This window comes from Hippoglossus stenolepis, chromosome 6, assembly GCF_022539355.2.
Source record: "Hippoglossus stenolepis isolate QCI-W04-F060 chromosome 6, HSTE1.2, whole genome shotgun sequence".
Classification (NCBI taxonomy): domain Eukaryota; kingdom Metazoa; phylum Chordata; class Actinopteri; order Pleuronectiformes; family Pleuronectidae; genus Hippoglossus; species Hippoglossus stenolepis.
The window spans coordinates 19,038,944-19,061,452 of NC_061488.1; the positions used below are offsets into that span (position 1 = coordinate 19,038,944).

The following is a 22,509-nucleotide window of genomic DNA, read 5'->3' on the forward strand; positions in this document are numbered from 1 at the left end:
TAATGAAACATGGTCAAAAACTGAAATTAGGATTTTATTAGTTGTCTTTCCCCTGTTCATTAATCTAGCAAGTTGTCCACAGTATGGATACGACCCCTTACAGTCACACCTCAAAATAAAACATCTGGTGTAATGTTCTCACCAAATAAAACTGCTTAAATACTATAAAAAATAAATCAAATGCACAAAATAATATGCCATTTTGCTTGTGATTACCTCTGTGCAACACTTACATTGACAACTACGTCATACAGTCCAAGAGAAGGAGGGTCAAAGTCAACAGGAGACATTTTCCTAGACAGAAGCATCACTCAAAGCAACATAAAAACTAGACCTAGTTTAATGACAGAGCTTTAGTTGAGTGACTGGTAGAGTCTGAATCAGCACTGACCAATGGAACAGCTTCATTTCACCAGCTGCAGTTACTTTACAGTCCAAACTACTGTTTGACAAAGACTCTTGTTCCTGTTGCATTTGACCAGTGCTGATTTCACATCCAAGAGTAGTGTTTGTAGAATTGACTTTCAATGACACACACACACAAAAAAAAAATCATCCTGGCATAAAATAAGTCGATTGTGGATTCTAACTGTGAATTTAGGAGTGTCCACCAGTCTGGCTACATTCAAACTGCACTGGCTCGTGAATCTGATGTAACCACCACAGTAAAATGTACAAGTGTTAAGTTGGTAAAAGATGTAGTAAAAGTGCAGATGACTACATACTGTGCTCCTTTATATAACAAATCAGTTTTGTGTTTTAAGTGAAAGAAAAAACCCCCACCAGAACCGTTCAGATTAGCAAAGGAAGAAAAAAAAAAAGGTCGACTACAAAATTCTTTCAGAAAACCTCACATATCAAAATAAACATGAATAAGAATAATAATCCAGGCACATGGAAACATGGACGTGACATAGAAATGTAAAGTTAACTTGACCCAAGATTTGATGGAAGGTAGAGCAAAGTAGTTCAAGACGTTATTATCATCTTATTATCTGATATATGCTATATTGAGATTAACCAAGGATCGGGCGAGGGTGTGTGTGTGTGTGTGTGTGTGTGGGGAATGTAAAGCGACTGTACAAAGACAGATCAGAGCCACTGTTCACTTTGAGCTGCATCAGTTGCATAGAGCTGAGTCGAGAAATACATGTATATATGTATAATATCTGGTATATAAATCACAGGAGACAAAATGCACGACAATAGCGAGTAATGTTCAAAAATAAATATCTCTGAAGATCTCAGTGGGCGTCTTGGTTGGTCAGCTGATCATTAGATGTGGGTCACATTCTCTATCCTGTGAGATGATCATTTAAAAAACAAAGCTATAAACTACTTGTTCAATATTTTCCCCAGGCCAGCAGGTTATGTAAAGAATGTGTGTATTAAGTAAGTAAACAGTTGTGACGCAGGGTTAAATATATAAACAGATTCTGCTTTAACAAGAGTCAAGCAAAAAATAACCATGATTTGATCTGTTTTTTATCTGAAGCTGTTCTCCAATAACAATGTCACACTGACAGGAATGTTTGAAAACCTTTTGTTTGTCATGAAGATATAATTTCAGAATAAATATTAAATCAACATCGATATTTGATTAAAATGAAAGTCAGGTCTGTCCACGTCTGTGTGCATGTGGCTCCATGTACAGCTAATATAAATGAGATCTGGACCGTGAATAGAATGTGTGTCGTGCTCAGCTGGATGACACACGGACAGTCTCAAAATAAAATATCATGTATATGTAACATTTAGATGAAGCAACAGAGCAGCTTGAGTCCAAATATTGTCTGGGAGCAACATGGAGTCATGATGTTGTATCTCGTTTCCGGTGTTTAATGAGTTATATGAGACACACTGCGCACAGGATGACTGTGACTTTCTGTACATTGAGCTAAATATCCATTCTGCCCACGCATGTTATGTCCCTGTTGACTGTTTTTTGTTCCAACATTCACGGAGGAGCTGTAGCTTCTATCCTGGTCCCGTTCAAGCTGCACATTCCACCAGGCTGTCGAGGAAACATCCACTCTCTGATCGCCTTCTTGGTTTATTTCAGACTTAAACCTTAAGTAGAAGGTTGACGGGGGGAAATGGGTGGTTACAGAATGTTTTAGGGATATGATGCATGGATAATAATAACCTCATGCTTGCATTAAGTTTTTCTTGACCAATTTAACAAATAGAGTTTCTGTATAAGTCATTTATATATTTTGAATTTTTGAGTCTTTAAAAGTTTCCCCCCAAAAAAGAACAAGCACCCTCAAAATCCATCTTCAGTCAAAAGAGCATTCACATCCCTGATTTCTCCGTTGACTGAGCGTCCATCGTTGTCCACCGATCCATCACTGTGGGTAATCTGCCTCACTTCATGGTGCTGTTACTCATTAATGACACGGAGCTCAAGGGTTTCTCAGAGGATTGTGACTCTCTGCCGCTGGGATTGGTCAGGAGTAAAAACGGGTGATCCAGGCGACGTCGGGGCAGAGAGATAGGAAACGTTTGCTGGTCGTTGGGCAACAATGGGAACAATCTGTGGTGAAGATAATGAAAAAAGGAAAACACCTGAAGACTCAGGAGACATCGAGCAGGCCACAGTTTGACAGAAGTGAAGGCATTCGGCTTCCGATTGGTGTCGTGATGATGATGAAGGCAGTGAGATGAAGATGGGAGTAAAGGTAGGCATGTGAAATCTTAACATTTCTATCCGATTGGTGATAGGCAGATGATTGCAGGTTGGTGAGGAGGAAGAGGAGGAGGAAGATGAAGGCTCACTAGTTCTCAGTAAATGCTGGGCAGGTCTTGGTAGTTCCTACTGAAGTAGCCACCGGTGTAGATCCAGTCCTGGCAGGTGGTGTATGGGTTGGTGCCCGACTGGAACCACCTGAAAGATAAACACCCACAGATAAAATGTCTGCAGGGATTCACCAAGACTTTTATTTAACATTCATCTTATTGTTATTATTGATACTGTTTTGTATGGTTTTCTAATCATACAATTTACATTTCAGTTGTTCTTTGCCTATTCTTGCCTTCATTATTGCAACAATATAACATTAACACATTTTGCCAATTTATAACAATCACATCAAACTGTTCTCCAATGATGAAGGTTTATGTTGTTGCATTAAACGACAGTGTCTGGGTGTTTCTGTAACATAATTATTTGAAGTTGTGTAAGAAATATAATGTTTCTACCCTTTGTACATTCTCTCCTATTTTACTGAACACTGGAGAGCATTGCGAGTTAGTAGCGTGTGTGTGCACATGTTTCTTACTGTGTAGACCACTCGTCTTCAGTCTTGGCTCTCTCCTTCCTGGCGGTTCTCTGTTTCTCCTCCAGTCTCTCCTTCTCCTTACTCGCTTCATCTGTACAAACACAGCCGGTCATAACCTCTCAGGATCGGACCAACACTTATATTAAAAGGCTGGGACACTGTCATCCAGCAGGTGGCAGCATTGTCTTATTATTAGTTTTCTGGCTGTCTCATCGGAGTCACTTTGATACCCAGCAACAAAACTGGAGCATTACTGGGAAGTCTTGACAGATTAATCTAAATGCTACCTTTCAATTCACATTGCAATTAAAAGGTATACTTATTTGTGGAAGAGAAAATCAGGTTTCTGCCTGCCACAGCTGGCAAATCAAATTACCCATGTTGCCGTTCTCCATGGCTCTGATGTCCGGCCGGAAGCGACAGTCAGTGGGGGACAAGAGGGCCTCCATGCCAGGATCCAGCTCATTTAGAGACATCGCAAAGTTTGTGAAATTGTACATCTGGGGAAATAATAAAAAATAAAAATGTTAATGAATATTCTGGTACTTCCGGCACATTTATCTTTATAAGTATTAACTTTATACAGTTAAGCTAATGAATTGAACAGCTTATCAGTTAGGGATGAAACTGTGGAGATTTTGTATCATGATTATAATGACAGTTATCAATATTTTTGCGGTATTGTTAACACATGCTGAAAATGGTCAAACCGTAAGTTTAATTAACTAATGACGAGAAATAAAAATAGATGTAGCACAATATGAAACCATATTAAATGCGCAACACTACTATTTAATTCCCCCGGCAGCAAAGACTAACTAAATAGACTAACTGCTACAAGACTAGACTGCAACGATTCACTGAACAGACAAATACAAAAAATGATGTCAAATAATTTTTCATTTCAACTCTGAGTCTCTACTGCATTTTGTTGTCATTCACAGGTCACACACACACACACACACACACACACACACACACACACACACACACACACACACACACACACACACACACACACACACACACACACACACACACACACACACACACACACACACACACACACACACACACACACACACACGAGCTGGAGTGGAGGAGAGACATGTCGACAACTCATTACTTTAAATGCATGCATAAATGACGTCGACCCTAAACCCCTGAAATGACCAGAGCACTGGCAGTTCTTCTGCTGTTACGGCCTCTCTTGGAGGGCATCAACGAAATCACCATGGTTATTAAAGATTGAACCACAGTATACCATGAAACCATTTCATCCCTACTTTCAGCCAGTGTGTGCATGTGCGTGTTAATATTTATACCGAGGCAGAGTGTGCGGGTCTTGAGTCTATCCTCCACAGCAGAGTGCTTCCTGGTACGACACACACCGTCTCCTGGACTTCTGGCATGTCATCTGCGTCATCGTTCTCCGCTCCCTCCTGCTCCTCCTGGAGATAATGTACTTCATTGTAAAGACTGATATAGTGAAGATGAACAAAGTTCAGGGGCAAATGTTCAGAACACATCATTCTCTCTGTTTATCTATATACAGTTACCAGGCTACCAGGACAGCTAAACACATTTTCAACGTATAATGCTTTATTACAAATAACCAAGCAGACTAAAAAGCTGGACAGCTAACGGCATCAACACCGACCTACACAAGTCTGCTGCTTTACCTGGATACGACCACACAGAACGCTGTGGACACCAACAAGGAATTCAGAGAAAAAGATATCAAATACATGGAACTAACATCAATATTGTCTTTTAATTTTCTATATAACAACAGACACAGCAATTCAAATCTCAAGACCATAATGATAAATATAGTAAACCGTTGTAGATCCACATGTTTGAACTAGTACTCACATTTTTGTACTTCTTGTTGTCTCCTTTCTTCTCTGACTTCTTGTGGGTCTCGTAGACCTGAGGGTCGACACTCCACATGCACTCGGTCCACTTCCCATAGATGACACACAGCTTCTTTTTACTGGACAGAGAGAAAGACAGGAGGCAGGGGGGGACGGAAAGAGAGAAATGATGGGAAGTTAAAAAAGGGAGATACGGTGAGGAAACATGAAGAGGAGAAGAGCAGGAAAAGGAAATGGAGAAAATAGTGGAAGCAGAATGGGAAAGAAAAGTATAGAAAAGGGTAAAGGGAAAAGGCAAGGTAAGAGTGGAAAAAGTAAAGGAGGGGAGAACAAGGAGAAGGAAGACAGAATTCTTTTTGATACTGTAGTTGATGTACCTCTTGTCCTGGATGTATCCCTCCACTTTGTGCAGCTCTTTGCCAAACATCCCACACGACTTGAAATTCAACACACACTTGTCTCCAGTGCTGTGGAAGATAACGAGAGAGAAGAAGAAGCAGTTAATGACTGTTAGCTGAGCTTTTCCGACTTATGATGTTTACAAAAACTGCAAAGAAGATTTACTATCGTACTATTATTTACACTTTTATGCTAAAAAATAAACTACACTCACGCTTACATATTATAACCTATTGAAAGCAAAAAATGCACTCAAATTATTGTATGTGCCCGTTACCAGAACTACAACTTACAGACATCATGCATGTATCATATTACGTACCTGTGGTTGACTATTTCCACTGTGCCATACTGTTCAATCCAAAGTTTGCCTAGGATGATGTTGTGTACACAGCAGTAAGGGTTACTCCATGTGTACGCCTCGTTGTGCCTGAGAGAGAGGAGCAGACGAGAGGAATGGTGGGAACTGGGAAGTAACAATAGTAACTAAAGAAAAGAGGAGAAAACCAAACAGAGGTAAGAAAAGAGAATGCAGAAAAGAACAGGACAACAGAGCCTCCCTTTCAGACTCACTTGAGTAGCTCTAGTGTGATAGTCCCTTTAGGCTCGGCCTCAACACTCTTGCCCCAGAATTTCAGTTTAGGGTAGATGGAGCCATGGAAGACAAAGTCCCCAGCCAGACTCTCTGCATGGAAGGCACTGACTGGAGGATGATGGGATACCTGCTCCGATACCAGCCGGAAACCCTGATCTTCTCTGTAGAGGATGAATGTGAAGTTTAAACCAGTGACCTTTAAAAACTCTTAAAAAGGAAAAAAAACATTTAAATTGGGCATGTGTCCGTACCTGGTGAGTTCATATGTCTCTCCCAGCAGAGGGTTAAAGGGTTTTCCAGTTCTGTCCCACTGTGACGCAACTGCTGACACAGCAAAAGCAGCTACTGCCTGAGGATAAACAATTACAGACCTTGTTAGTCTCTAGCGTGTGTGTGTGTGTGTGTGTGTGTGTGTGTGTGTGTGTGTGTGTGTGTGTGTGTGTGTGTGTGTGTGTGTGTGTGTGTGTGTGTGTGTGTGTGTGTGTGTGTATGTGTGTTATGTTTGGTCACTTTGGCTGAAACACTGTTTACCCCTGAGACTCCTAAAGTGTTTTGTGGACTCAAGCACTTCACCCACCCCTCCATTGGCATAGTGGTGAGTAGATAATGAGTGAATTTTCATTTATCTGTGAACTATCCCTTCAAACCAGTCAATTGAGGACACCTTGTCAGATTGTGAAATAGTAGATTTTTTTAATTAGCGGTAATGGGGGTTAGGAGATAGGGAATGTGTGTGTGTGTGTGTGTGTGTGTGTGTGTGTGTGTGTGTGTGTGTGTGTGTGTGTGTGTGTGTGTGTGTGTGTGTGTGTGTGTGCGCGCGCGCCTCACCTGCATGCGCTCTATGGAGTCAGACAGCGAGCAGGCTCTGTTGATGAGGTAAGTGTGTTCCATGTATTCTGTGATTCTCTGTAGGAAGCTCAGAGGCTCGTTGAACACAATGGGCATCGTGATCTTGGACAGTTCCTGTGAAATATACAGCATTGTGTTTTAGAACAAGTTGTTAAAAAAACTTTTTTGTTAAATGCTCTGCATCTTGGTCCTACTGAATCTGGCCAATGCAAGAGAAATCTACTGCTGTCACAAACAGGACAGTGTGATAATACTATCTACAAATTTATGTTGGCCAATGTTACTTAATCATTGAATTAATTCATTTTAATGTTTTCAATTACAAAGTCCCCAAATCACACTGAGCTCAACACATGACAATAATATTCAGTAGCTAGGCCATGATCTAATAGATTTGTCAAAAAGCATCTAATTACACTATAATTAAGTTTCCCTCTGTCCAGGATACTTGTTACTATTAAATCATCATGTGAAGAAAAGCAGCATTTGATCTGCGGGTCTTTACCAGTCCGATGCATTTTTTCAGGATACTCCAGATGCTAACAGTGTTTCTGGAAAACATGGGTGCAGGTAACGATGTTCTGAAATGAAAGAAAGAGAGAATGACTGGAGATGAATGAAGAGCAAGCACAATCACAGCTTCCCCGATATTTGACAGTTGGGACTTGGTGTTTTCTTGAACGATCAGAATTGACATCTCATGATGAATTTATGACCTAAAAGTCATTTTCAGCCACAAAACTCGACAACTTTCTTTAAGTTAAACAACAAGGGTATTGTTTTCATCTGCCAACCAGGTTTCCACAGACAGTAATGCAGACTGTAATCAGTGCGTAAGGCTTCAGACAGTCTCAGTTGTGTAGCCATTCTTTCTTTGGCATCAAAACACAGAAACAAACAGAAAAAGAAATCCATTCCATTCCCTCTTGTCTGCTGTCAGTATCAATGTCATGGATCAGTACAAACAGTATCTGATCAAATCTAAGGATCGGAATGAAAAACACAAAAGCTACATCTAGATTAGGAAAAAGTGGTAAATGCTTGAATAAGGAAGAGGAAAACAATTCCACACAAGTTTGACATGATGTTCTGATGATTGTGAGCAGATCTGTCCACAAAAACAAAAGCCAGATCTCTTTTTCATTGCTGCAATGAAATTTAAGTAATTTGGCAGCAAAATGCCAAATCGTTTAGGCATGAGTCAACAAAGTCAGGCCCTCACTTACAGACATGGAAAGAACTACTACCTTTTTCTCTTTGTCGCTAACTTTCAAAGACATATTATTATAATTATGTAATGGAATGTGTAGTGTGACCTGGTTGAGGTCACACTACACATTCCATTACATAATTATAATAATATAATATAATAATTTTTAAAAATGCAGCCTGATCTCTTGCTGAAATTCAATTGCAATTTTTGCATGATGTGCTTTTCTTTTTTTAAATGTGCTCCTGTAAAAGAGCTTTCCTCTAAACCTTATTATGCAACCACAACTTCAGTTAATACTTAACATGCCTTTGATATGCAGTTGTAATACAGTTCAGCTCAAGTTTTCCACCTGCAGCCATGTTTTCCTCTTATTTTTCATGCTAAAAGTGCAGAGAACAGTTCAGATGTGTGCCAAAACTTGTCTGTACATGTAAATGAAAGATCAAATACAGTGGTATCAAGCGAGCAGCCTTCAAGCCTCGTCAGCAAAGGTTATGACCCTGCCCAGTACTTGTTTCAGCAGGAGGCTTCAAATCATATCTGGACAAGACATGAAGCCGGTGAAACTTACACAGTGCAGGTGTAAGCGGTGCAGGAATGCAGCAGTACCTGTGTTTCTTGATGCCATTCTCCTGTGGCACTGATCCATTGTTCTTCCGACTGCTGTCACACACAATCGCATCTTTGAAACTGGCCTCTGACACCCCTTCATACGACTCGTCCGAATCCAGGCCTGTGGGAGATCAAATGTGACATGAGATTAAGGTTACAAAAAACTAGCCAATGACCTGCTCACTCATCAGCGTATGAGAAATGTTAAAAAAAGAGTCTTCTGATGAAATAGAGACACATGGAGCTGCATGATCTTGCTGGAAGTTGATTTAGTGTCCCATATATGTTTTGTTTGTCACAGACTATGACAAGTATTTGCCTACTGCTTTGCATCAGGTAATTATTGCATGGGTTTGACTGGCAAATTATGTTGATTGCCTGAATGAAATGGTTTTACAACTGTTAACCTCTTCACTGACACAACAGTGGACGTCTTTAACAACTCTTTAAACGTTCTAATCCATGGTCATGAGTTCCAAGATACAACACATGCATAATAAGTCATATGAAACCATGGCATCTTCTTCAAATATTTAGAATGGGTCCAAGTTTAAAGTAATATGAAAGGTAACAAAATACACAGTGTGTGGCGTTCGAATACTTATTTGTGTTGATGTCAGTCTACTTTGTATTTGATGACAATAAACCTGTATTAATGGGCCTGACAACAACAGTAAACCTGCATGTGACTGAGTAGGATTCAGAAGTAATTCTAGGAGTACATCCTAGCGTTGATCCACGCCTGGGTGATATTCAGACTTTGAAAAGGGCAGGTGAGCACTTAGTGTCCTAGAGGTTGGTGAACTCAAGGTGGGGCCTTAACAACAGCTTAAAAGAGACCAAATTGCTTGTTATCATTCAGCAAACACACCTTCTCAGCTGTCAGTATTATGTCAAAAGGTACCAGGTGTGTCTTCTTACCATATCAGGTGAGTCATATTACAACAGTTTGTATGACCTGGTCAGATATTTTGTTAGAAATAGAAAATTATATTCATATTTATGTTTTCATTCGTGTATAATCAACTGCAATTTACCATTATTGTGTTTTCATGAGTTTTGTTTGAGCCCTGCATATCCTCTTCCACAGAGTGCACCATGTTTCTATAGAAGCCCAGAGCGAACAAACCAAACACTGGCTCTGCATTGGGCCTTTTGTGTTTTTATGTGACCTGAAGGCATCTTAGGTTCACCTACAAGCTGAAAAAGGGGGAAACGTTAAAGGGATTCAGTTGGTTGATGCCGCTAAATCCTTCCCTGGGTTTTGATGTAAGAAGAGAATATCACACAGACACTGAGATGAGAAACAAATTTGGTGAATAATGGCGATAACAATATTAAAAAGTACTTTTGAGGGCGAAACACTGAAAATATCAGAAACCTACTAATTCACATTCTAGAAGACCAATGGGGGCTGGATGCCACCTGATGCTGATCAGAGCTGACCCTGTGCATGCTTACTAATGAATAATACATGTGACTTGGTCGGCATCTGTCTCAGATTAGTAAGGTGATCATAATAATGACACAAGGACAAACTCATACACACACACTTGAACTATTTGTTCACCTGGAAAAAACAACCTGCCAAAGAAATAATAATAGACACAATAATGACTGAACATTATTGGTGTTGCTCTCTGTTGACACAGAGCACCACCCTGCTCTGCCATGCCCTTCAATCCTGTAACAAATACTAATATTAAAGCTGTCAAATGAACACAACAGGGCAGGTAAGTGTAATCGCTGTGTTTGACAAACCTGTTCATTTAAAAAAGAGAATTACAAGAAAGAATTTTCACTGCAATTTAGGTTTGAATATAACCAAGAACTCACACAATCCAGGGCAATGTTGACACTGCTATAATGACCTGACGTCTAAATAATTTAAGTAATAATCAGACTAAGACGGGTTGGGTTTCATCAGATGGTATTATGCTTCCTCAGTATGATGGAGGCAAAACAGGCCATCTAATTAGAAATGTCAAGCAGTAAAAACAGGGCCTGATAGAAACAAAAGGTAAAATATAAGATACTGTCAAGAATCCTACTTGGACATACAACATCAAGAATTGTGTTAAAATCCATAGTGAGAACATGTCTGGCATCATGTTGAGCATTTGTTGGACAAACAGCATTGCTGATTAATGTACTGCAATAACAAGAAGATTCATTGTTGTTAATATTTCGTTTTAGTCCTAAATATTATAACAGCCAAACATTTCCTTGTTTCAGCTTGAAATTTATCAGCATCTGCTGCTTTTATTGTGTGAGAATAGATCAAACATCTTTTATATTTTAGATTGTTATTCAAACAATAAAAGGAATTGGATTAAATTGACTTGGACATCTTTTTATTAACTTAGCTGTAATTGACAAGTTTACTACAAAATGAAATAATCATCTATTACTTTGTGTTAAGGACCTATCCATTTTTCAACTATCACTAAAACAGCTATTCCCAAAATATTAAATGTATCATGTAATCAAAATGTAAATTTGGGAAAATAGATGTGATCAGACTGACATGAAAAAAAACACACACACACACTCTCCCCCTGAGCACCAACCTGTGACGGCGTCGTAGAACTCATCCTCGTTGTTCATCTTCTAGAGTCAAAGCTGACCAGTCGTTCAGGAAAGATTGTTCAACTTCTAGCACATGTTCCTTTAGGTGGGGACCCTTCTCAGTTCCACCAGAGGGACACCTGTTGGTCGAGGTCCCTCTTAGATGGCACCACAGCAACAGCACAATATCCAGAGTTTAATATCCAGAGAAGGTCCCAAACAATCTGATGCTGATTATGGTGGATAGCTGAACCACAGACGAGATGTTTGTGCAAATCAGTTCCTTAGTTGACACTTCAGAGTTCAATTTGGGTCTTTGTTCGGTGCGTGAAGGCAAGTCAGCAACCTGTAGAGAAAACAAAACAACACATAAGGCTTGAGTGCAAACATAGTCAGGGTTTTATAAAGTAAATGAAGAGTCACCACAGCAGGACCAACAGTAAAACCTGGAGAAAACATCATCATTTGACCAATAATATGAGCTAAACATGATTTGAGCAAAAAAAAAATAAAAAAGACTAAGATTCTATGTGCCCTTGCGTAAGAGTTTTATTTTGTATTCTGACACAAAAACACTTTCAGGAATTTATGTGGCAATGCTCAATTAAAATGTCTTATTATGAGAGAATTGTGTATGTCTTTGTTATAAACAACTAGACCAGTGCATTGTCTTGATACTGGCTCCTTTATAAAGCAGCAGTTTTCAGATGAAACAAAATGCTGAGGCTCATTCCAGGCCATCTAGGCTACTAGCTGAAAATCTGCTTCGTCTGTCTGAGCAACAAGCTTGTCTGTCATGGCCCACTGAGTGCAAACAGAGAGTTTTCTAGTTCACTAGGTAAATAATTGGGGCAGGACTGTCACAGGCATTCTGGCTCTTTGTTGCCTTCTGTTTGGTACATTGGCTTTTCAAAGTTTTAAACTCGTCACCCTGAATAACCTCTGATTCATCAATTCCCAAAATAGCAAGTTAAAATTTCAACGTACCTTTATATATATATATTTTTTTTTTTTACAAGATCAATCAACATAATGAACAATCATTCTGAAATTCAACCAGATCACTGATTTGTTCAATGAAGTTCAATGAACATTTGGCTAAATTAACTTTGAAGCCTTGACAGGTGAAGTAAACAGCGTTGACTCGCTTCAAGCTGTGGCATCATTAGAACTCAAACAGCTTTTGGAAATGTACACTGAACTGTGTTGGTACAGATAATATTATTCTCTGCTATGACGCGAGAGACTGTACTTACAAAATGTTTAGGCTCAGTAACAAAACCACTTCACCACAATCAAACAATACTTAACCTGATGATGCATAATAAATCCAAGTTTCTCTCACCACTATATTTCTGCAGGCCTGACCTTAGTAGCACTACAAATAGGCATGTAACATTTTCATCACAGTGACACAGCCCACATGCAAATATGAAAAATGACTTGCACGGTGAATCATCATCTGTAGCAGAAGCTGTCAGCATGAGGCTAGACTTTGTCACACAGCAGGGGTTTGCTCCCTTTATCCCACACAGCAAGTCTCAATACAGTTTTTCATCTTAAGGAACTCTACACACACACAATTCGTGAAAAAGACAAGGATTAAGTCAATGTGTGGCATTAAAAAAATTACTAAATGGGACCAAATAAGATTTTTAAGGTTTTCATTCAGATATTATTAGATGTAAAACCCATTATTTTCTTTAGTAAAGGTACTTTCATTAAAACTGACGCATTGGGCAGCCGAGCATATGTTTTTCTTTCAAAAATCAATCAAATATTGTATATATGTTTTACCTGCTTAATTAGATTCACTAATCAAGGGTGTGTCTTTATTACATATATGAAAACTTTGCAATCCCATTCTCAATTTCTCCCTACTTATCACAGCTTCTGTTATATGTTAGGCAGTAAGTTGCTTTATATACTAAACGCATTCATATTCATGCAAATCTAAGATATTTAGAGATAGTTAATAATGTGACTTAAATGTTACTGAACATCTTTATTCTATATTAATTTAACTCTAATTTTATCCTGGGGCACTTTTGTTTTTTCTACCACAATTCCAAATCAACCATTAAATATTTATCAAGTATCGATGGAAAAGAATATTGAATAAATGTTTATTAAACAACATCACTGAGCATCATATGTCCTATTCAAAATGTGTTTAGTCCTTATGAAGGGCAGCTGCTTTGTGGGCAATGCACAGAGTAAGCTTTGTAAGCTGTGCAGTCTTTAACAATAAAAAAACAATAATTTACTAATTTCTAAGGTTGCACATACCTTTTCTTTACCGGCAGTTTGATTAAATCCCCAAAGACACAATTAACTAACTTCCTCAATTCTGAAAGTGAAAATTCTGAATCTGAGGTTAAACATCTCTGTTTCCTTTCCCTCATTCTGTCTTTTTTCTAAGCACAGGTAGGGTTTTACCTTTGCCAGAGATACTGTAGGTAACATCCACAGGCTGTTATTTAACTGTTTAAACGGCTTATTCAATATTCAACCCTACGTATATTTGTTGTGGTTGGCTCCTATGAATCTATAATTAAGTGCTTTACATAGACAAATAAAAAAATAGTTATACAATATATTTTTGACAATGTCACAAGCTCTTATACTAAACAGCGATCACACAGAGTGAAGACATCCCATTTCAAACGGGAGTCGACTGCTTATCAGCAAAGGATATCCAGTAGAGGGATCTCCACGACAAAGCTTGATATTTCCTGTGGCCTCTTAATGACATAAACCAGGGCACTCCAAACAATTCACAACATTCAGAAGTGAGCTTTTAAATCCAGATTGGAGGAAATGACAATTCACAATTTCAAGTAAAAAATTGGTCTCTGCAGTGGCCAGGGTTCAATTCCAGCTTGCGGCCCTTTATTGTGTGCCGTCCCCCATTCTCTCTCTTTCCCCCTTTCACCACTAACACTCTGTCCTGTCCAATAAAGCCCAAAAAGTATAGAAAATACATATTGTTAAAAAAATAGTAGAATAAAATTGGTCTCCTTAGTTTGAGAATAAAACGAAAGCTTTCCCAAACTACTTTGGAACGTGACTCCAATGGGTTGTAAGGTTGTAAGGTTTTTTTAACCTGTACTTTGAACTTTTTATTACTCTTACCCCCAGTTTCCATTTTGTGGAAAATGTTGAGGTAGAATTATGAATTTGCTGTAAACTTAAGGAGCAGAGCAGACGTACACTAATGCTACACTGCACTAAAGCTGCAGAGATTCAGTAGTTAAACTGAACCCAGAGCCTTGTGTAAGAGTATTAGCAGTTATCACACAATCCCATTATTAGGAGCAAGAGGGGAAAAAGGGGGATTAACTGAAACACAATTGGAACGACCAAAGCTGGCAAACGTGGTGTTGTTTTCAATGCCTCATTAAGAAATAGCTTCCATCAAAACTTGTCCATGCCCTAGGTGAGTCCAGGATGGGGCAGTTACAGGCAGACACGCACACAAACACACAGTGTTCTCCAGTTATGGTAGTAGGATAGGTAGAAGGCTGCAGTCTTGCTGATTACAATTATTACCCCATTAAATTAAAATTTGTCCTCTTTCATGAATTGTAGAGGAAATGGTTATTTGCATTCCTCTCTTCAAGTTAAACCAAATTCTTCACACATTTCTGTAGTTAACTGTTTTGCACTGTCATACAGTTTCGGTTTAATTTGGAGAGAGAGAGAGAGAGAGAGAGAGAGAGAGAGAGAGAGAGAGAGAGAGAGACAGACGGACAGACAGACGGACAGAGGGACAGAGACACAGAGAGAGAGACTTCTGATTGGCTGCAGCAGGCTCTCAGATCATATTGCTCTCCCTCTCTCAGACGCCTGTGAGCTGTTACGTAGCCATGACAGAGGTGGCACCATGAACACACCACATACACACTCCTCCAAAGGATAGCTTTTGGCAAATCAATGTAATCTAACACTTTCATATTCCATCAGCTACATGCATATACATGTATTTGGCATGTCAGCTGTAAAGATAAAGAAGATGAGAGTGTAAAAGGAAAGGTGAACGCATGCACTAGTGATATTGAGCTTTCTTGCACATAATTAACTGAACACAAAATTGCTAAGTATAATCAAAGTTTGTAGAGCTGATCTACTCTACTCGTTTTTCACCAGAAGTACAATGACTCATCAACAACTGAAGCTGTGGTTATCAAACTTTTTTCAGCCAAGAACAAAAGATACTTACAATTATATTGCTGCTTTTATCAAATATATATTATCTTCATAAAATACAATGAAATAACACATTTTGAATAAGTTGAGTAACCAATAGTTAAGATCGCTTTGCAAAATACAGAAGAATGCTAAAATACTAGACAGTTTTTTTTAAAACCTTGCAAATTGCGAATTTCAGACAGCTGACAAAGATATGACAAGAATCAACACAAAACCAAAGTCAACACTACAACACAGGATTATTTGATTGTTTTTTAAATTAACTTTCTAAATTTTATCAAATGTAAATAACTTCTAAATATTTAATCAACAATAATTAATGCCTCCAATCTACCAAACTCTACAGATCTCACTCATTCATTCTGCTTCTTTAAAACAGGTTATACTAAACCAATCCAGTGAAACAACCCCACTGTCTTTCAGTCAAAACCTCAGAGACAAACCTACCGATGTGACTGTTCCATTCATAAGTCCAGTGTAGAGCTACTAAACCTACAGGGACGTCTCTCTGCGCAGTCCTCTGAGGGCTGACAAAAACATCCGAAGCCGCAGGGACACGGAAAGAGAGTACGCGAGACAAGAAGGAAATTAAGAGACAAGAGCTGTTGCCATGTGAGATGTAGTCCAGTACTAAGCAATGAGCACGCGCACGCACCCACACACACACACCTCTTTCTTTCTTTCTCATACACAACTATCTCGATCGGGGGCACACCTCTGCAGACCGTGAAACACATACCACACGTCAATTTCGCAGACATACTGAAGGAAGCTGTAAAACAGACCAGCCTTTGAGGTTACGAACAACAATGAAAAACTATTGAGTAAAGTGGGAGTGTTAAGCCAAACAATGTAATTTCCATTGCTTTAAACAAATATAGAACTGGTAGAGTTCAGAAACTAGCGTCTAATAAATTCCTGCCTGGCTATAACAACGGATCCTTCTCAACAGCAGGAATTATTTCATGGGCCTTGTAACCTTTTCACAAAGTGAAAAACCTTTTCTGCCTTTGGAACGAGGATAAAACTGTTTCCGGTTTCACGATAAACAAAGGCAAAATACCAAAAACATATTACCTTTACAACTTTTTGCTTAAACACCAAGCTGGATTACAGTGGTTTGGAAAATTCTAATTAAAACTGTCCAGCATCCACCAAAGTGAGAAGCACCATCCCAGACTCAGACACAACATGCAACATTAATTTACATCAATGGAAAGATGGTGGAAAGCAGTGACAAGGCATAAGATGACTAAGTCTTAGTGTGGTTATATTTTTGGTTTTCAGAGATCTGGAAACTAAATCAAAGATGGTCTCACTATAAGAATAGGGGAAATGTCATTGTTGTCTGTTTGACTACTAATAATGTCTAATTAATGTAAAGGGAAGCTGAATAGGAGATTGAGGTTAGGATGAAGAGAAGATCTGCCTGTCGCAAAGCAGGAGGTAGAATGTGAATGCAGCCTGAGAGGCAACGTTAGATACAAGAAGCACAGACCAAGGAGTCCAACACAGGGTACTATCTGTCTACCTACTATCAATGTGGTAAAATATATATATATAATTATCCATCAATGGATTCAAACTGTATTTAAGTAATATATAAAGTAAATTTAGCTCTACCTGTTTTCATGAGTTGCTACTTTAAAACATCATCACATCACTGTATATACATAATCTGTAATAGGACACAGCAGTTCTGCCAGAAGGTAGGGAATAGAAGTACAGTACATATCACAAGATCATTACCAAAGGAGAGTTTAAATGTCAAAAGCCCACAATTGACTTTTTATTAGCTCAGTATGAAATCAAATTCACTTGAGCTCAATCACAAGACTAACCTTTTCAGAGTACATCCATTGACTGCTGCGATCTAGAAAAAGTAAGTGCTAAGATCAAAAACATCTATACTGGTCTGCAGTCATAGAGACGACTTGCACCAGTAGCTACATTAAAGATTGGTCAACAAACAGCGGTACACCCAATCAAATCACGAACTGGTTGATAAATGAAGAAATTACACAACTCTCCTTTTAAGAATCACAAAAGGGTTTCAAGTTGGACTTCTTGAAAAAGGTTAAAAACTATGCACCATAATTGATGATTGGTGAATTGAACAGAAAATCTCGCCTTTCTTCATCCTGTCTTGAAAAGAGAAAGGATAGGAGGCACAAAACAAGGGGCACAATTGAAATCACACAAATATGTTCACCATTCATCAGTGAGAGAGAGACTCATGCAACAATACTTCCGTCAGCATTGGACAAGGACATCAGCCAAATAAAAAAAAAAATGGATAACACTGTCTCAGCCAAACACAAAAACACAAATTATAGTTCAATAACAGTTCAGCATCATTTAGCTCTGCCCTGCCCTAAAATCTAAGAAATATAACTATCAACAGTAACGACTTCAAGGATTTCACCATTTCTGTCCTCAAAGCTGACTTAACAAGAATCGTCATCAGATGAACATAAAAGCAAAAGACCCAGTAATCCAAGTTAAAACTGTATTTTTACAATTTCTATTTTTTCAAAGCTAAATCCCTGCGCAGAGCACAATCCTAAAGAGTTCATTAAGTTGCTTTGTGTCCCTGCTCATCTCTGACTGAAGTGATAAGTCGATCCTCCTGCAGGAGCACAGCGAGCGCAAACCCACTCGGAACAAAAGTCTGTCTCGTTCCGAGCAGGATGCTGAGCAGCACAGTCTCACACATACACACAAACTGCCATTCAGTGTTGTTTGAGTCAGCACATCCAAGCTAAACCTACTAGGATGATTCTTGACACAGTTTTATATATAGAAACCCTGCACAGCATGTTGCCTCGAAACTTCTTTAAAACATCTCCACCCTCAAACAAAAACCCAGGGACACTCCTGACTAAGTGCATATTAAATGCAAGCACACAAACACACAAGAGCAAGTTGATCAACATTGTTTGTTACTGGATCAGCTGTGAAAATCTGGTTTAGCTGGATTTTTGCTTCTCTGTTGTGTTATGGTTCGTCCTTCTGAGGATGACTACTGTGTAGAAATATGTTAATGACTTATTTGGGGATTTTACCTGCTGACTGGGTTCAGCTGATTGCACATCATCGAGACATTATACCTTTATTTTAAAATGGTATGTATTATACAGTTTTTAAATTGTTTCAGTCAGCTGGAGGTTTTTTAGCAGTGCAACTTTGCCAAGTGACAAAATAAGTGTTACTGAAAACACTGAGCCTTTCCTCAGCTCGCTGACTGACCAGGGTTTGCTAATCTTGTCGAATACTGCAAGTAAACGCACCTGGAACAAATGGGAGAGAAATCAAGGTCCAATCCAAGCAGACCAATCACTCTTCTTGCAGTCTGAGTGTGGTCCTACCATAGTCCTGACCCAGAAGCTTCTTTGAGACATGCACTAAACTCCAGATAATATCCTTACATTCTCAAAAGGGGCTGTATGTGAGATCACAAATGTACAACTGAGTTGCTCCAGAGTTTTTTCTGCCAGCCCCCTATCAAAAACTCTGGATAATGTCGAGTGAGCCCTTATGGGAATACAGAAGGAGATTCTCCATGAGTGAGTGGGTGGGTTGATGACGTTGCTAACATACGACTAACGCAAAACTGAATAAAAAATAAACAACAAAAAGAATACAAATATCTCAGGTTGAAAAAGAGGAGCAACACACATATAGGTGACGCCGACGAAGATGTCAACTTGGACAGAACAAGATTAGACAGCTTTTGGTGATGTGGGCCAAAGCTGTAAACAAAAACATTCTCCACAGCAGAATTTATACGTTACATCCTGTCCCTGCCTGCTACGCCGCCCCTCACCTCAATGCTCTGGAGTTTTCTGTGTTATTGTGAACGCATTTGACCCGAGAATCTCCTGCTGCGTTGTTCAATTGGGATGGGCAAACTCTGGAGAAAGTCCAGACCCCATTGTGTGGACATTTTCTGCTTAGTGGCAAATTTTGTTGTAAAGGAAGAGCCCTCAAAATGTAGACATGCACACCCATTACAATAAACCCTCCATCAGTGGGGAATCGCTGCAGACAGGAGTTACACTGAATTATACTGACCAACCATGAACTTGTATTAGCATTACATACATACACAGAAGCAGGACTCCATCCATATCGGGCTTTAGAACTACCCGGCACAATTCAAACATTTCTTTAGAGAAGAATCTGAGAATTATGTTTTTAAATTAGCACAGCATATAATCATACACTTATGACCACACAATCTGACAAATACCAACAGGAAAACATCAATAATTTGTATGACTTACTTTTCATCAACAATACTGACCAGTAATGAAAGCATGCTGATAATGGTGCATCTGTAGCAGGCTTGTTCTCAGTGTGTCCCTACTGACCAATGTGCCCTGTTTGCTACCATGAGGTAATAAAAGCAGAACACAGTGGCTGTGCATCAGACAGGCTCATGATTGGCTACCTGTTCTCTATTATAAATAATACATACAGTATTGTTTCTCTGTTGCCTGGATGGTTGCCTAGACTAGCTCAAACTTTGCCTTATCCCCATGTGGCAACCAACACACAGCAGATACGAGACTCACATAGAGATAGTGAGTGACAAACCTATTAGCATCATCTTATCAGATGCTTCACGATTATGCAATATTGACACGATAGGATTAGGAACAAGTAGCAAGACCCATTTAAGGGAGAGGTACTGTAATTACTTTTCCACATCTGATTCATCTACTGCAAAAATTGTATGAGGAAATTGTATGTTTACATGTGTTACATTTCCTTGAGTGTGTCTGTGCTTCCACTACTGCGACATTCATCTCAGTTGTGTTGAAACCTGGCTTTCAGGACATGCCTTGCAAAATCTCTTTCCTGTTCCCTTAAATTTAACAACAGAACTCAAATATATATTGCATAATTGAAACACATCAATCTGCCACTACATGAAAACCCGGTAACTGGTTGTGGCTCACTGGTGTGTACACAGAGGGGTTCAAAGAGTGACTACTTCACTGCAAAAAACTATTAATAATGTAAATCGTAGAAATCTCTGTTAGTCTTCACTGCCTCACTCTGCAGTTCTGCTGGGAGGAATGCAGGCCGATAGTACAATGTGATGGTTCTCTTTCAACAGGAACCATCAGCATAGCAAACAACTAAGTGGGTGATTAAAGCACCTTAGGGAGGAAGACACACAACAAAATGACATGGGACATGATGTCTCGTCTAATGAGAAATACAATCAGCATATTCCTTTAATAGCCTGTTGGTAACATCAAACTACAATTGGAAATACTACTTGGAAAAAAATATAGGAATGGAAAAAAGTAACTGTCGCATTATTCTCTAAATCTCATTGAAATTATATTTTGTATGCGATATAAAATAGATGTAATAAAACAGTATTTAGAGTAAATACAGCATCCTGTACATTATAAAATCAAGGTCTGCACTTTTTACATTTACAAACTAACAAAATATCACAAAATAATGACAAATTAATTACAAAAAGTAATGAGTGAGTTGAAAAGTTATCATCAACAAGTTTCAGTCAGTCCAATGCTGATTTGATGTGATCTGATCTGCAATTTATTTCATAAATGTGAGGGGGAAAAAAATGAAGTATTAAGTTAAATTGTATTAAAGAGGATTAAGTGTCTAGGTCAGCTCCTTGGACATGTATCAATAATTTGTCTGCATTGCTGTCTGTTATTATTGCGATGATCCCAAGTGGCAGTCAAAACACTAAACAAGATAATGGTGGATGTCTACACAGACCCTCAACCTTAGTGTAAGCACTATTTTTCGGGCATCCTCAGCGTTAGAGGCCAGCAGTGCACTGTCAGCCTGCATATGTCTGTCAGGAAGAGCAAATAAGCAGGTCTTTTTGTCACCTTAAAACCTCCAGCTCACGAAACCTTGAAAAGACAAATCTTTGTTTAGTCCCTCCTGTGAACTGGGTGGAGGTGAGGATGGAGGCAAACCGCCAGGATGACATTTGCACTGTTTGCCTAAGCAGTTACACGCCATAGGAGTTGACTGACCTCCACCCTGCTTCGGTGAAGTCTTACAATGAGGAATCTTTATCACACTTCTCTCTTTACGACCTGCATATATTTGTTTCTCCCTTTCATTTCCCCAGATTTGTGGTCAGATTAGTAATAACAGTCGTACCACTGTCGTACCGGGTAACGTGTGAGTTTTGCTCACTTATACACTGGAACAAGCCCAAAGATGAATGGTAGTAAAAGATGACTATATGACTCTAATGTGGAGCTGTGTGGTTTGATTGAATCTCAACTGACAACTTAGCCAAGTGCCAAAGACAATGCTAACGTCCACTGTGTGCTCGCTAACGTTAGCGCGCACTAACTAGCTCAGCAACTTACAACTCAAGTAACCTTAGCTACGGTTTAAATGAGAGAAGGCGGTTGAATACAACACACCAGGAAGTGTCCGTCCTGCCCCGCACACACCGAGCTGACAGCAGGGAGCTCTCTGACAACAAGGAGCCCTCTGACAGCTAGCAGCGGCGTTAGCGGGCGGGCTACAGAAAAAGGTGGCTAACTAGCACAGCTAACAACCTTGTTAGTTTACAAAAAGAGCAAAGCAACGTCTGTTGGTGGTGAAGACGCAAGAGGAGCGCGCGGACAGAGCGGTAGCCTGTCTGCAGTCTTACCTCAGCGGGGTCTCTGCTGCCCGACTGTTTAAACGAGTCCACAGACGTGGGCAGGAATCCACTCTGGAGCTTTGGATTGACACAGAGGCGGAAGTGGCTGGTAGAGGGGGCGTGATGAAGGACATGGTCTGCAGCCAATCAGCAGTCACACAGGGAACTCCTGACCAATAACGATAGAGGTTGTGGAGAAGTACATGCAGAAGTACCTTTGGTTTTTGACTTTGTTGTCTTAT

The 22,509-nt window shown here is 39.4% G+C and overlaps 1 protein-coding gene across 3 annotated transcripts; it reads right to left on the reverse strand.

Annotated features, from left to right (window-relative positions):
- Positions 1-21: 21 nt before the first annotated feature.
- LOC118111182 (oxysterol-binding protein-related protein 2) lies at positions 22-22,379 on the reverse strand. Of its 3 annotated transcripts, XM_047340291.1 has the most exons (15): positions 16,054-16,243; positions 11,397-11,740; positions 8,824-8,947; positions 7,507-7,582; positions 6,981-7,115; positions 6,404-6,501; positions 6,131-6,313; positions 5,880-5,987; positions 5,536-5,625; positions 5,157-5,277; positions 4,607-4,732; positions 3,658-3,781; positions 3,282-3,372; positions 2,779-2,887; positions 22-2,536 (listed from the first exon to the last, which is right to left on the reverse strand). In XM_047340291.1, exons 2-14 carry the CDS (start codon positions 11,431-11,433, stop codon positions 2,785-2,787), a joined length of 1,416 nt encoding a protein of 471 aa, XP_047196247.1. In that variant the 5' UTR covers positions 11,434-11,740; positions 16,054-16,243; the 3' UTR covers positions 22-2,536; positions 2,779-2,784. The 3 variants fall into 3 exon arrangements, with proteins under 3 accessions (XP_047196247.1, XP_035015469.1, XP_035015470.1); XM_035159578.2 differs by lacking the exon at positions 16,054-16,243 and adding an exon at positions 22,277-22,379 and having other exon boundaries at positions 22-2,887; XM_035159579.2 differs by having other exon boundaries at positions 22-2,887; positions 16,054-16,241.
- Between the last annotated feature and the right edge of the window lie 130 nt (positions 22,380-22,509).